Below are 17,131 nucleotides of genomic sequence, written 5' to 3' on the forward strand. Positions count from 1 at the left end.
ACAGAAACATTTTAAAATGAAAAATACTTGAATCTTCAGGTTACAACCATTCCATAGTAAAGTGCTAGCTGTAGAGTCAGTTCTTTAAATATACTGATATGTAGGAGATGGTGTTTAAGTAGAAAATCACATTGTATGCTTCCTAGTTAAGTCTTAATCTAAATGATACAATACTTAGTCATTTGCCTGACTAGTCATGAATGCAGACATTTATTATCATTTAGACATGGTTTTACAAAAATATTAATTTGGTCTTCAATCTTCTTTAATTAGAAATTCAGGAGAGGAAGAGCACTTCTGCCTGGCCTTTAGGAAAAGAGCAAATGAATTCAGGTATAGCTCTCACAATTGCATCTACTGACTTATTCATCGGTTTTGAAATAATAATGTGAAAATATTTTCATCACAATATAGCATTACATTTACTGGTGCTGACATTAGTTTCACTTTTGTAATAGTAAGAAATGTCAATATATTTACTGAGCTGATCTGCACCTAAATGCTCCCCATGTAGACTAAGACACATCTTAGGAATATTACCTCAGGTGCCTTGGTTAACGTGTGAAATCAGGAACACCTTCTAATCTTATTTTTTTTTTCCATTTTGTTTTCCTTATTTTATTTATTCAGAAGGCAGATGGAGGATTTATTTCACAAAACATCAAGAAGAAACAAAAAAAGACTTTGAAAAGTTGTCAGAAAATATATCCAAGTTGGTTATGGTTTTTTATGGAAGCAACGGCAAGTCAAATCCGGTTTCCATGGAAAACAAAGTGGAACATCAGGCTAAGAACCAAATAACATATGATGTAAAATAATATACAGATTTGTCTATATTTGCATTTTCTTTGATTTTCCTTTTAAAGAGAGATAATCATATACATGGTGAAAATATTGTAGATGTTATTCTTTAAATATTCAAGAAAAGCAGAATTGAAATTTTTAGTTGCATACTTCATTTTTAAGTTTTGGATTTCTCAAGTTCATGATGATCAAGTATATCCTTTTTTTTTTTTTTAAATTTATATGTCAACAAATTGTCATAGTTAATAATGCCTATCAATTTAAATGACATCAAGTATTTACATTTAGATATCAGTGTAGTCTGCAATTTGAATTTGGTAGAATAATTATAATGAATGCCCCTGGAGTATAAAGCTAATTTCTTTCCATAAGTGCCTGAAGTCAACCTGGTTCTGCTGCCTAGGAAGTCAGTGGGACTTGCAGAACCAGTACTGATGCAAATGGGGCTAGGTCAGTGCTGATCCCCGAGAAGAAAACTTCCTATCTTCCTTTACATTAGCTACACATGTATCTATGTTTATTTTTGGATGCTAACTCATAGTTTTGTTGCTTCCTAGATACATTTACCATCTGATTTGGGAATGGTTTATAAAGTGAGACTTGGACTCCAGAGTTTGGAAAACAGCATATCACAGTTGTCTCTTCATCACTTTAAAATGCAGAACACATCCACCCTGGATACCTTTAGCCTGACTATAAATAAAACACTTCCTCTTTCTCTTAATGGAGACAGATGGATTGAATTCCCTGTAGAGTGGCCATTAAAAGAAACACTTTCTGGTAGGTATAAATGTACATAAAGGTAGTAGAGCGGTGCAGGAAGTTAACACATCCTAATATTACAATTGCAATCTTTATAAAACCAGAAAATTTTGTTGTATTTATTTAATGATAAATAAAGCCTGGATAAGAATTTTAAATGTGTGAAGGAAAATGTTATCCACTCAGCTTAATGCCTGTGTACCATAAAGTGTGAAATGCAATGCTCACTTAATTGCACAGAAACTTTATTATAAGCTACATAGAATAGTGGTAAGAAATATTGCTTTCTTGCAATATCATAATATTTCTGTTCTCCTGTATTTAGTCCTCAGCTGCTCATATTACTGACATTAAAAACACAACTTTTTTAGCTCATTTTCTATTAACTGATTTTCCTTTCCTTTCCTTTCCTTTCCTTTCCTTTCCTTTCCTTTCCTTTCCTTTCCTTTCCTTTCCTTTCCTTTCCTTTCCTTTCCTTTCCTTTCCTTTCCTTTCCTTTCCTTTCCTTTCCTTTCCTTCCTTTTTTTTTTTTTTTTGTATGTTGCAAACAAAGATTCTTGGGAGAAAAAATAAATAAATAAATAAAAACTATACAAAACAAAACCCAACCAAACAAGAAAAAAACAACCACCACCAAGCCCACCCTCTAAAATACATATAAACATCATTATTGCCTTTATATACTCCAAATATTTATGTCTGGTACAACTAGCTCAACAATTGTCTTACGTATAATCTTTGTTAAGCAACATAAAAGATATCCTTTCACCTGAAGTCTACTATATCTTCCATGCTTTTATAATGTGATACTCACTAAATGCCAACATTTACCAAACAATTCTCAGTTTAATAAACAGATAAAGTAATGATACTTAATATTGAAATCATTTCTGCCTGAGTTTTGTGCAGAAGACAAATGAGTAACGAATAAGTCAGTTATTCAGAATAAGTCAGAGTTAAATGAACTATTCTGATACTCTTTGAACTGGAATTTATGGCCCAGTTTCAGTGAGGTGTTTATAAATTTCTAAATGTAAGCATGCAAAAAATCTGAGTAGAATTAACAGGTTTGGTGGTGTTTTGTTTTGTTTTGTTTTTTGTATTTTTCTTTTCATATTTCGACTGTAACTGAAAATTTAAATTTCATATTTAAGCTTTAGATCTTGTATTGCTTAGAGCTGTTGTTTTCACTTGAAACAAAGACTTGCACAGTAATGGATACAGAGTAGGGCTTAATGGCTTTAGTCTCCTATACACAAGATTGAAACAAGAAGGACCTCCAGATTAATATAAAAACATGACTGTACCCCTTGCAAAGGACAGATCACTGTCACATGCAGATATATTGAGGGTACATGTACATGCACACAGAAACAGTGAGAGAAAGATGCAGCATAGATGATAAATAGGCAGTGAGACTGGAGCCCTAATGACCGTGATTCTTACTCTGACTTCATCACTGACTTCTTGGTTGAAAACATCAATTACCGATTCTTTGTGTTTTCTTCTTTTTTTCTTTTTTTCTTTGGAGGGTTGAGGATGGGCTAGTGGCAGGGGGGAGTTTGTAATATTTTCCTTCTTTGTAATGCACTTTGAGATCAAGAGGAAAAAATCACAAATAAGAAATAAGTAACATATTATCTATATGTTCAGGTAAAAAAAAAAAAAAAAAAAAAAAAAAAAAAAAGCTCGTCTCTGTCACATTTATTTCTTTCCACATAGGGTTTAGAAGTGTTCAGTGAGGGATTTGTAACCACAAGGAAGAAAAAAACTAGGACAGTGCGAAACATTCCCCAAATCTTTGCCATTTTATGTCCAAGAGAGCTTTAAGCAGCTCCACAGCAGGTGGCACACATGGAGTTCAGTGATCCTTTACACACAAACCTACTTGAAATTTATTGTGCAAAACAGATCTGCTTCTCTGCCAGATTTCTAAATCTAATTTATTTTCTCCTCGTTTTTCTTTTTCTCAGCTAAAAGCAAAACCAGTATTGTGCTAATTGAAATGGAAAGCAGCTGATCGTAATCACCTTAAGTGAGAAGCTGTGTGCTGTTGAATTTCAGATACAGCTCAGTATCCTGTCATTCATAGAGTGCCTTAGAATTTCATCTCTCAGTTGTCTTTTCCATTTTTTCATTTTGTACTTGGGACTGTGATGAAGCACGGCTAACTGAAGCCATCAAAATACAGTGCAAGCCCTGGAGATCTGGCTGTGTACCAGTCCATATGTGCGTTTGGGTGTATTAATGGGGAGAGGCCTCCAACTGAGTATATGCATAGATTCTCTGTAGTGTACCTTCCTTTGAGATGCTTGCACCTCAAGAATCCCCAGGGATAAAACAGTGCTCTCTCTCTCACTCACAGGGTTGTACAGAAAGTGGATGAATTTTGCACTACTGTAGCATTTAATGCAAAACAATGAACTAGTGAAAAGGTTAAATAAAAATGTATTATATTACTTTCAAATAACTGATTATTTTCACAAAGTAAAAATAGTCATAATTCACACAGAGATTATGAAATCATTGGAATTTTATAAAATTAATGGAGTTGTAACATTCATATATGTATTGTCCTTATTGAATGTAACTTCTTTTCAGAGATTTCCCTTCATCTTTCCTCCCTCCAATCTATTCAATTCACTACAGAGATAAAAGCTTATTTGCCCACACCTATGATGGTTTGATCCCACTACCCGAACAAAGACCACAGTTTGAGGATTTTAGCCCTCTTCCCTGGCCTACTTCAGTTTTCTTCAGTTGCTTCTCTTTTTACAAAGTACTCCACCAGTTCTAACCCCTGTATAATCTGATCCAAAGTTCATTTAACTCTAACTTTAGTTGACTATAGTGTGTCAGGGCCATGATAAGACAACAGATCTTATTTGCCCTGGAAAGTCTCACCTGGGACCTCTAGTCAAGCCCCTTCTGCACGTGAACACAGGACATCCATTTAAGATCATGCCTGAGCTGCATTAGATGTGCACCAGTCTTTAGACCTGTCTCTGGCCCCATCTCCTGAATAGACTTTGGACAAATGCTGTAGCCTTGTGTTCAGTTCTGTCTTTGGCCCTTTGCCCAGCTGTTCCCAGCTGGACCACCAGGATGGATCCCGGATCTAATTCAGAATTTGCCAAGTTTGGGACTGCTGATGGCTCTGCCTACTACGTGCAGATGCTGCAGGACAGTTCCCTGGTCACTGCTTGCACTGGGGTCACTCCCAGATCCTGTCTTATTCTTCCTCATGGAGCAGTCCCATTCTTGCTGCTCTCAAGCACAGTGATCTTTGAAACAAGCCTTCTGAATGCAATCCTTTTGTTCTTCTCTTGAGCTGGTCTAGCTTCACATCTCAACTTTGAGAACTGGGAGACTGTATCAAAATAGAAGTCATGGAAAATAAAAACAGGTCACTTAGAAAATCTGAGGTATAGTCAAAAATAACACTACCCAGATTCTTTCTTCTGTGTTGCAACCTACTCGCTGCAACCTACTCTGACCAAATATATTGTTTCTTCTCCTGACTCTTCATCTTGTTTGCAACACCATTGACCATATCCCATACAGTCCTTGTATTTCATCTTTTATTCTATATCTTACCACGCCATGATTTGTTCTTCTTAGGCAGCATTGATTTTTTATTTTTAATATTTTTCCAAATATATATATTTTTATTTAAGCTTAGCTGTTTCCTGGGCTTTTCCTAACTTTTACCTTTACAGATAAAGCTATATGCCTCTTTGTCACTGAATTTCTTACTATGCACCTGCTCAACTACAATATGCATGCAACAAGAGTCTGTTCTCTCTCTCTTGTTGCTGATGCTGGGGAAACAAGGCAAGGCTCATGGAAGAGAGCTAGTTCTTGTATTGAATGCAATATTTTAGATGATCATTAGATCTGAAAGCTGATAATAACAGCTTGTGATCCACTTAACTGTACTTTTCTTGACTTTGAAAGGATGCAGGTAATCTGCTAATATATGCTGTCCTGATCTAAGCTTTGAGCCATTTTCTGCAGAAGCATTCTGCAAGGTCAGGATTCATCCCCTTCTACCAGGGTAGAATATAAACAGATGCTTTGTGAATGCATTCACTTTTAAAGGTGTTCAGATGCTGTCATCTTGTCTTCAATTAAATAACTATAACTATTGCATAAATCACAAACTGCACAAACTCATGGGTGACAACTTCAGTCAAGATAGACTTGTCTTCCTGGGCTGACCCCATAGTCAGAGGATGTGCTCCATTATAATAAAGTTCAGAGCAGGAATTTAGGTGCTCTGAAGGACTTGTCTCCCTAGCTAAATTCTGTCTTTGTAAAGACCCCAAAGGCGTTTGATGAATCTGAAACTTATTAGGATTTAATCTATTAGTGATTTGGCAATAAAAAGAAAAAGGTAACTAACTGGCTGCAGTAATTTCTCCATAATCTGAAACTGTGAAAAACAGCATAAAGTATTGACATGTTTTTCTCTCACTGAAGGTTGTCAACACCACCAATGTTTATAGTTACAGGACAAAATTAAGGAAAAATATTTTAAAAAGTGAATTTAATTATCACGTCAAGTGTGTAATAAGACAATGATTACTATCATTGTCAAGTATAAAGTGTCATTTTTAATTCCATCTGATTGTGCATTGCTATGTTGTCAAATAGCTGTGCAAGGCTGAGACATGGTATTAAAGTGATCTCTTTCTGCTTGATTTTGCAGAGGTTAAATATCATCTAACAGTATTTTCTAGAAATATTTTGGCTGTGAGAAATGTCATGCATATGACTGCGTGTATATATGGTACTTACGGTGACACAGGGGACAGATCCCTTCTCTGGTCATTGGAGAAGCAGGAAGAGAGCAATGAGGTACTCTGTATTTAAAATTAAAGTTACTTAAAATTTATCCTTTAATACATTCTTGTACTTCCTATACATTCTTTTTCCTCTATACTTGAAATAATATTGTTTAAGATTGTAATATTGAACAATTTTATTTTAGTCATTTCTAGTTATTGTGGATGCTGTTGAACTGGGAGAACTGGACAAAGTTGTTCTTTTAATCAGCAGTAAAACAGGTAAAGTACTTTTGCTGCTCTCTAAAGTCAGTGATGTGAATCACACAGATAATCTGTTAAGAGCAATACAATCACCACCAGAGATAAATTCAGATTAATTTCCTTTGGTTATTTTTTTAAAAAGATAAAATTTTATAAAGCAAAATCCTACATTTTGTCACATTTAAATCCTTGGAGCTGAAAGCTGTATCATTATTGCATCAAGAAAATAAACTATTCCATTACAAACAAGAAAGAAAACCAGAAGATTAGGATAAATAATTTTGTTCTCCTATTAATATACAATATAGGAGAATAATTATAACTGAATTAAGAAACTGGCATTGTTTAATTTTTTTCTGTGATTCAGTTATTTTTATTGTTTTCTCCAGCTGTTCTGTTTTCTTACTGTAACTTTTTTTTTTTTTTTTTTTGGGGGGTGGGGGGGGGTGGGGTGGGGTGGGGTGAGAGTGTACCTCTTTTAAATGTGATGAACTGTAGCTTTGCCAACAAATTCCATTGTCTCATCTGTAGGATGGTTATCATGCTACTAAGGAATATTCTAAGAATGTTTGTAAATGTTTTCAAGTCCTTTAATGAAATTTCTTATATAGTTGTGTATTGTTACTTACTATGTATTGCAGTTGACCATTTGTAGACAGGTTTCTAGGAAAGCAAGGGATATACATTTCTACTCTGTCTGTCTTGTTCGTCTGTCTGCTGGCTTCTCATAATAACCTTCTAAACTCACCACTGAGCTTCAACCAAATTTGAAAAATGCATATAAATATCGAAGACATTTGGGTGGTCAACATGTACCTACTGGTTGGGTGGTCAACACATTCTGCACCAGAGCACGATCTGCTCAAATGCTAGGGTCTTCAGAGGGGGCAGAACATGGAGCTGCAGATATTACAGTGGGATAGGGAAGGGGAGGGGCAGCCCCATTGTACTGCTGTTGGGGGCTCACTACGTTTGTTTTCTGCAGTTTCAGCCATGAAAGTTAACTACAGTCATCTGTCTCACTGACAGTCATTGAATATGGCAATTACACATTGCCAAAGGGCACCACAGAGAACATGACAGGCAAGATTTTTCCAGTCAGGTTTGAAGACATGATTCACAAATGAGGGACTATGGTGCTCATTGGCTGTGTATGTTATGAAGAAAGGATTGGACAGGTGTATAATACATTTCTTCCAACAGAATTACTTAGATGATAAAGCACTTTGGATGAGTAAGAGTGTCCACATTGTGTCTAGAGGTTTATTGAATTGTTTGGATGTAGACTTTGAACCAAAAATCCCCAAGCACAAAAGCTCTTTAGTGTCTGAAATCAAATGTACCCTGCAGGACTGGTCAGCCCAGGCAATGTATTGATTTTCTATATTTATGCTGCTTCTACAATCAGAGCTGGTTTTTAGGATCAGGTGGCTCTTCCCTCACTGCATGTATGGTTTGAGATTTTGAGATCCCCAAGCTTCTGAGTGTCTCCATGCACTGTCTGGGCAGATCACGAGTGCAACACCATGTCCTGAATTCCTCCACAGGAGCCTGATCCTATTAGACTCCTACTGATATATAATAAAAGGGACTTAGACAATAGGAGAAGATGTTGGGACACACTTTGTTGAAGAGAGCTGCAGGGAGAAGTGATAGAAGAAAAGAGAAAGTGAGTAGTCTTCATGACTGGCTAGTGGCAAGAGATTCGGGCCAGTGTCATAGACAGCATGTACCTGAAGCCCCCAGCAGAAAATTCAAAAGTGCAATTCAAAGAGCAATCTTTCTTATACAGAAGAGGATAACACTGAGTTGTTGAACTTCCTTCATACCTGTCATTCAATAAATCTTTGTAGTGCACATGTAATGGAGTTCCAACCCTTTTGTCAACCAGTCACTGTGGAGGAAGCACCAGATACATATTCCTTCTCTTCCTTCCCAAATGAGCCTGCCTGGTCGTGCTGAACGTGTTCTGCATGTCTGCTGCTCTCCTGTACTCCTCTGCTTCACTAAGACAAGGGAAATACTTCTAAACTTCTAAGTAAAGGTTTTAAATAGAAACAAAGTAAGGAATGTTTCAATAATTGCAGGATTTTATAGTCAATTGTTGTTATATCTAAATGAATCAATAAATGATGTTTTAATATTTTACATAATTCTTGGATGCACAGTACATTTTCACTATATTTTATTTTCTTGTTTTTAGACTGCAAACTGGACATTAAAAAATTGCATTTGAAAGAAGCTTTAAAGAATCATCCTATCTATGTGTTTGAAGTGAATGAGTAAGTACCATACGAGAAGCTAGTCATTTTGTAGTATAATATTAGAGAACACTGAGCAGGCACTGGATTAAAAGGATTGTCATAGAATGGGTCAGTCAACAGATTTTTTTTTTTTTGAAAAGTCCATCTTCCACTGTCCCATATAAACTCATAGGATTTTTTGATTTAACGTATAGATTACTTACCACAAAAATGTATATTTTTTGTTTTGCAGGACATTTTCTGTGGATCCAAATAAGCCAGAAATACAGAGAGAGATCCCAGTATCTTTTATTATTACAGGAGACAAACAAAAGAATGGCACAGATAACAACTTAAATAAAGAAGGAAGTCAAGCAGAAAATCAGACAGAGTATACTATTAAAGTATACACAGGTGACAAAAGGGGAACAGGAACTGATGCCAATGTGCATATTATTTTATTTGGGGATGAGGACAAATCTGAGGTATTTCACCTCTCTCAGTCACTGGAGCATCAAGATCCCTTTGAAAGAGGAAAGGTGAGGATACAAATTTCTGCCTGTTTCAGGATTGGGAAAGTAAATATTAAATCTATGCAAGACTTTTATGAAACCTCAGGCATTTGTCCTCTTTTCCATGCAATTAGATGAGATATAGACACCTTTCTCTGTGGTTAGCGTTTTCACCAGAGTAACCAAGGGACATTTTACCTCTGGTACATGTAACTGACCATGAGTAACTATTGCTGTTAGTCCCAAACACATCCTCATATTGCATCCACTCATCTGCTCAGTTACATGTTTCATTGATCTGCGATGCACAGCATCCATTGTCTGTGCATGTGCATATATGTGCAATATTCCTTGATGTTACACAAACTTTGAATATTATGTTTGAGAATACATCAGTCTCTGACATCCCATTGGTTTACTTGGCAATGGAAAGTGATGCTTTAAACATCACTGAATGTGTAAGCCTATAACCAGACAAAATGGAGAAGTCCAACTGCATCCTGGGCTGCATCACCAGAGGAGTGACCAGCAGGTCAAGGGAGGTGATTGTGCCTCTCTACTCTGCCCTCGTCAGGCCCCACCTGGAGTGCTGCATCCAGGTCTGGGGCCCCCGTCACAAGAAAGACATGGGGCTTTTAGAATGAGTCCAGAGGAAGGCCACAAAGATGATCAGAGGGCTGGAGCACCTTTCCTATGAAGAAAGGCTGAGAGAGTTGGGAATGTTCAGCCTGGAGAAGAGAAGGCTCCAGAGAGACCTCATTGCAGCCTTTCAATACCTAAAGGGGTCTTATAAAAAAGAGTAGACATTAGGAGGAAATTCTTCACTCAGAGGGTGGTGAGGCACTGGAACAGGTTGCCAAAAGAAGGTGTAGGTGCCCCATCCTTGGATGTGTTCAAGGCCGGGCTGGGTGGGGCCTTGGCCAACCTGATCTAGTGGGTGGCATCCCTGCCTATGACAGAGGGGTTGGAGTTAGATATCTTTAAGGTCCCTTCCAATGTGAGCCATTCTATGATTCCATGATAATATGATTCTATGATAATATGATTCTATGATTTTATTCAGAGATTTGTAGTTCTGATATAAATATTTTCATAGGAATGCTTATTCTCTGTAAGGTATCATAGTACCTTAACAGAACGTTCTGTTTTTAATAAATATATTACTTTGGCAGAGGAATTGCTCCATTTACTTACCACCTCTAATGGTGACCCTTATATAACAAGAAATAAATATATTTCCCATATTTTTTCTCCTATGGATTTCTTGAAAGGTAATGACTGAATAATTAAAACTCCAGTTAAGATATCTTCCTTATGAGATCTACTTCATTATTTCCAGCAATAGTAAACGTCTTTTTACGTATAGTTTGGCTCAAGTTTTTTCAGCCAGAGTGTCTGTGGATATCCTCTAAAAGATCTTCACCATGTATTGACTTCTATACTGAGAAGTTTAATAAAGCTAGTTACCTACAGGCACAAGGAGCAGATAAGAATGTCTTGAGTAATACTTCCTTCTGCTTAGTACTACACAGGAGGTATCATTGCTCTTTGAAAAAGAAGAGTAAATACATAGAAATTATATTATTAGCTAATTAACAATCTAGCTAAATCTATGTAAGCCAGTGAGATCTTTAAGAAATGTCTAATGAAAAAAAAAAAAGGATTTGATGAAAATATATATGTGGGAGATATAATAGTAAATGCTGTACAAGCCTTTCTCTTCTGCATTCTTGAACATATATTTATGTATAATAAACTGAAAACATTTTAGAAGGCTATATCAACTGAGAATTCATGACATTTAGTAAAAATACTTCTTTGATATATGAAAGTCAGGAAAGAGATATGGATTTTCCTTCCCTAAGATTTGTCTACTCTACTGTATAAATTGTCCCACTATAAGATTGTCCTACTGTAGAATATAAAGAGGATCTACCAAAGACCTTTGCTAAGGAAAATAAACCATACCAGGTGTCACCCATCTATTTCAAACTGATATTATTACATTTGAATTAGTCCTGAAACTGGCTTTAACAAAGGTATAAATTTCCAAATGTATATATGTAACTTTTTATAACTGGCTGTATTTTAATATTAAAGGTTGATACATTCAAGATTAAGACAAAAAAATTAGGAAGCCTACATTCCATTGAAGTTGGTCATGATGGAAAAGGACTTGGTAAGTATACTGCATGTATTCAACAGGCTTGTAAAAATCTTCTGCTTGAATATCTGCCTGACATTTGGGAGGTCTTTGAAGTCATGCTATTGCTACAGCTAGCTAATATGAATCTGTATACAAATGAGGTCAGTTTGACTGCTCTTGCTTATACTACCCCTGTCTTTATCACATTTTCCTTGACTTTACCTTGACTTTTTTTTTTTTTTTTTTTTTGCTAGCAGAGAGGAAATATAGTTAGTATGCATCTCTGAAGGCTTTATTCTTCAGTCATTGTTCAGACAAAACTTTTATTAGATGTGTTGAACAACATAGGATTACCATGACACACGTGGCTTTTCTTCGTGTGAAAGCTAAACTATAAGGAGAGCACTGGACTGCACCAGATCTTGACCTGATTTTAAGTTAGGATGCAGCTACAGTATGAACCCAGACATGATGATAGAAACTGTTTCTAGGTACAGTGTATTACACATAATCTCTAATACCTGAATTTACCAAAGTATAAGATAAGAGATTAGGGCATACAGCATTTGGAACTTACATTTAGTGATGCTATGTAATTAAAACCTAGAAAGATAGAAAGATAGAAGATAGAAATATATAAATAGAATTTGCAGGCAATGTACAGCTTGAATCACAAAGGTCTCATTGTTTAATAGAGTTAAATCCAGTTGGAGGCCGGTTACTAGTGGAGACCCCCAGGGCTCAGTACTGGGGACAGTTCTCTTTAATATCTTTATCAATGATCTGGATGAGGGGATCAAGTGCACCCTCAGTAAGTTTGCAGACAACACCAAGTTAGGTGCGTGTGTCGATCTGCTCGAAGGTAGAAAGGCTCTGCAGGAGGATCTGGATAGGCTGGACCGATGGGCTGAGGTCAACTGTATGAAGTTCAACAAGGCCAAGTGCCGGGTCCTGCACCTGGGGCGTAACAACCCCAAGCAGCGCTACAGGCTGGGAGATGAGTGGTTAGAAAGCTGCCTGGCAGAGAAGGACCTGGGAGTACTGGTTGATAGTCAGCTGAATATGAGCCAGCAGTGTGCTCAGGTGGCCAAGAAGGCCAACAGCATCCTGCCTTGCATAAGAAACAGTGTGGCCAGCAAGTCTAGGGAAGTGATTGTCCCCCTGTACTCGGCTCTGGTGAGGCTGCACCTCGAGTACTGTGTTCAGTTTTGGGCCCCTCGCTACAAGAAGGACATGGAGGTGCTCGAGCGAGTCCAGAGGAGGGCAAAGAAGCTGGTGAGGGGTCTGGAGAACAAGTCTTATGAGGAGCGGCTGAGGGAGCTGGGATTGTTCAGCCTGGAGAAGAGGAGGCTCAGGGGCGACCTTATCGTACTCTACAGGTACCTTAAAGGAAGCTGTAGCGAGGTGGGGGTTGGTCTATTCTCCCACGTGTCTGGTGACAGGACAAGGGGGAATGGGCTAAAGTTGTGCCAGGGGAGGTTTAGGTTGGATATTAGGAAGAACTTCTTTACGGAAAGGGTTGTTAGGCATTGGAATAGGCTGCCCAGGGAAGTGGTTGAGTCACCATCCCTGGAGGTCTTTAAGAGACGTTTAGATGTAGAGCTTAGTGATATGGTTTAGTGGAGGACTTGTTAGTGCTAGGTCAGAGGTTGGACTCAGTGATCTTGGAGGTTTCTTCCAACCTAGATGATTCTGTGATTCTGTGATTCTGAGATAATCTAATCAGGTGAGTTTTACTAAACCACTCTGGTAAGTAAGAAATGCACTTAGGTTTAGTAAAACCTTATTTATTAATAAGGCATCAAGAGTGTAGCATGCCTAGGATGAACCAAACAAAATACTGCAATGGCAAATCTTTTTTAGGCAAAAGTTGAACAAGGGTTTTCTGACTACCTAGTCATATCATACATGTGATGGTACTGAAAACTACATATATATACACATATATAAATCCTCCTGCTGAATTTCATTTTATTAGCGTTAGCTAGTGTACATGCGCACAGTTCAGCTTAACACTGGGGAATTCTACACCAGCAGACTTTTGGTGGTCTGAGAATTGCACAGAAGCCTGCAGGGGAAATACACGTTAAACTTGTAACTTCTGGGTCCCAAACCATCAGCAACATGATTATCTTTACTCTCCATGTCCTGATCAACGTTGCATAGTGCCTTCCTAGCACAGCTGGTGTGTGTAGATCCATGTTAAATCCATTACTTTCTTCCTCTATTTTGTTCTCTGAAATTATCTCCAAATGTCTTTTGTCATGTCAGTTGTAATCTGCACAAGTCTCCTCAAAGGTAACACCTCTTTGAAAAGTTTCATCTGTTTGCTAATCTTTCCTAGCTGCCTCTAGATTTCTCCATACCTAGAGCATTCAGTGAGGTCTGCTGGAGTTATGTCAATAAAGGATAAAGCATTAGATTATAAACTTTTCAGGAGAGCAAACATAGCTTAATATTTGTTTATACAGTGCTGTGTAAATTTGAAGGACTGTAAATTCTTATTGCTAATAATCATGACTCTGAATTACAGAGATTTCAGGAAAGGTCATATATTCCAAGTAGAATCTACGATATATTAAAGCGTTCAGAAAATTTCATTAAAGGAGTTCCAAAATTACTTCACAATTTCAATAAACGACTCCTGAGGATTGAAGATGAAAAATGTAGACACCTTTATGGCCTAGTTATACTAGATAATTGTTTGAAAACATCCATGGAAAGGGAAAAATGTTGCTATGCCTTTATGTTTTATCTACATTGGTACAGTTTGCAAAATATTTTATGTTGTGTTTTTAGCCTACTTACAAATTATATGTATATATATATATTTAGCCTACCTGATAGTTTCTCCAAATATTTGAAAACCAAAATCATTTGTTAGAATATAGTATTTTATCTCTAAGACATGCAAAGAATACCAAAAGGTTTTCAGCCGCTAGCAATATGATCCTAATTGGTTTTTAAATGTTGTCATTAAGTGTTTGCATTGGCAAACACAACTAAAGACATCATCACAAACATTGCATTTGTATATAATAAAGTTATATTTTAAAAACCTTCATATTTTAATATTGTATAAAATAAAATACTATAGAATAAGAATGACAGTATTTTTCACACATCAAACTTGTTGAATATAGTAGAGTATTGAATATATTCTTAAAGCTAAAACAGATATTAATGTTGGCCCAAAATTGAGATGTTATTCTGAATCATTACTGACAGAGAAATGTGGATATGAACATCATTCGGGTTCATCAATTGGTTTATATAAGCATATATAAGTATATATAAGGTTTATATAAGTATAAATACATTAATTAGAAAGGAGTAATAGAATTTTCCTATTCTTAGATGATCATTAAAATAGTACATCTACTAATAAAGTCCATCTTGTTTTTTTTTAGTTTGGTAGACACTGAAGATCAAAGCATATTGGGGTGTACTATGAGTGCATTTCAGACTACAGAAAAGGGCAAAATGGGATTTCAAGAATATATTTGAAATTACAATGCACTCTGTTTCATTTGCCTTATACCTGTTCCATTCAATGTGGAAATATAAGTTAAGCTGTAATATTTTTTTTCCTTTATATTTCCTGTCAAAAACATCAAAGACCTCCTCCATAAAACTGAAAGAAGTTGGTAATAATTTGAATTATCGACTTTTCAGTTTTATTAGTGATATTGAGTCCATTTGAAAGTGCTGAACCACACAGGGTTTGGAAATGGAATCAGAAACATTCCTTATGCTTTATATGTGTTTTGGTTATATCAAATTTGTCTTTTCTTCTTCGTTCTACAGGAAGTGGCTGGTTTCTGGAAAAAGTAGAAATCACAGATGCATCTAGGAATTCAGTGTATTGCTTCAACTGTAACAGGTCAGTAGATCAATTCATTATTACTCTGTAGGTGCTGTTTTCTTCATAACAACAACTACTAGTGGTCTTTTTAGTCTCTCAGTTGTTTCTCTTCTGGTTTCCTAAAACAGTACGAATTTTGAAACCATGCTGTTTTTCTATCAGTCCATCCCCGGTAACTTTTGAACCTTTTGACCATTTTCCATCTAATTTGCCAGAAGAATATTTAGAGGAAGACATTGTATTTTTCCATGTTATTAAAACTGGATGGTTGTAGAAGAGACAGATGTATTTGAGTGCCTTTGCTGAGAGAAGATAGTAGTATGCCATTTTCATGAAGTAGAAGCTGTCTGGTGAACCATTGCACAAGTATTAGCACGTATGTAGCTCTGACTAGCATATCATATGTACACAGACATGAGAGAGAATTAGAAATAAGGGATGGTGGGCAGATAGTAGGATATGGCAGTATAGATACAATTCTGGAGAAAAAAAGTCTTTTTGTTTTTGTTTTTATAATAGAAACATTAAAATCCTTCTGTTTCAACGTCTACCTAGTATCAGTCTAAGATATGTTCAGCTGAATGTAATAAAGTTAACAGAAATTTTTTTACAATGACATGTAAGAGGTAAATTTAGAAATTTATTCAGACAAAGGGGTTTTAGGGTAAACAGGTTCTAATGTACAAAGGGAAGATCCACTTCAGTCTGTGTCAAACTGAAACAATACACTTTCAGAAGTTGCAGATTAAACTGAAAGGTATATTTGGGGTGACCATCCATTACAGCATACAGTTTGCAGCTTAATACATTTCAGAGTAAACAACAGAAGCAAACACATCCTTGTCTTTCTAAGTGTAAAATAAAATTTTAATGCATCTGGAGAGCAGAGAAGTATGAAATATTACAAGTTTTCAATATCTAGGAAGAGGGATGTTGCCTGGTGATCTGAAAACATAAATGGTAGCCAAGAATATTTAATTTAATTCTTCAGAACGTTTCTGTAAACTTGACAATTCATCAAAGCCAAATCTCAAACCTGAAACCAAAAAAAAAGCATATATATTTTTTTAATTTTATTTTTTATTCCTGGATAATCAGTTAGACTCTACAATCTAAGTCATGAGAGTGCAGAACTGTTAGCAGCCTCAACAGAAGCTTCAAGCCCTCAGTACCTGACAGTGCCTGGTCTGCAGCTTGCAGTGGCCAGCTCTACAAAACATGATTAATGTCATGCAATATCTCAGAATATATCTCTACACAGCACTGCACTAAAGTCTTCTTGTAGGTTCCATAAAACTTCCTCCAAACACATGCTCTAATCTTCTAGATACCTAAATTTAAGTTAATGGGCATGAGTGAAATTTCTTAGATCACAATATCACTTAGTTGTGCAACACAATCCATGAGAGGATTTTCAGCTGATGTCATAGAATCACTGAGTGGTTGGAAGGGACCTCTGGAGGTCATCTCGGTCAACCAGTGCTGAGTGGAGGTGAAGGATCACCTCCCTTGACCTGCTAGCAACACTTAGCCTAATGCAGCCCAGGATACCATTAGTGACCTTTGCTGCAAGGACACATCACTGGCTCACATTCAGCTTGGTGTCCACCAGGACCCCCAAGTTTTTTTTCTGCCAAGCTGCTTTCTGTCATCATGGCACCCCAGAGTATTGACTGACACAGAAGCTATGGGGCACTCCTGAGATACAGGAAACTATAAGTACATGTCCCTTTTCCAGCTTGCACAAA

The 17,131-nt window shown here is 36.6% G+C and overlaps 1 protein-coding gene across 1 annotated transcript in view; it reads left to right on the forward strand.

Annotated features, from left to right (window-relative positions):
• RP1 (RP1 axonemal microtubule associated) overlaps nt 1-15,352 on the forward strand; it is a 185,036-nt gene extending 169,684 nt beyond the window's left edge. The window contains 10 exon segments of the mRNA XM_040547772.1: nt 274-333; nt 631-809; nt 1,362-1,584; nt 6,278-6,426; nt 6,560-6,635; nt 8,821-8,899; nt 9,114-9,399; nt 11,473-11,511; nt 11,513-11,551; nt 15,326-15,352. Coding sequence (XP_040403706.1) covers nt 274-333; nt 631-809; nt 1,362-1,584; nt 6,278-6,426; nt 6,560-6,635; nt 8,821-8,899; nt 9,114-9,399; nt 11,473-11,511; nt 11,513-11,551; nt 15,326-15,352 — 1,157 coding nt within the window.
• The last annotated feature ends 1,779 nt before the right edge of the window (nt 15,353-17,131 follow it).

Source organism: Cygnus olor, chromosome 2 (genome assembly GCF_009769625.2).
Source record: "Cygnus olor isolate bCygOlo1 chromosome 2, bCygOlo1.pri.v2, whole genome shotgun sequence".
In the NCBI taxonomy this organism is placed as follows: Eukaryota; Metazoa; Chordata; class Aves; order Anseriformes; family Anatidae; genus Cygnus; species Cygnus olor.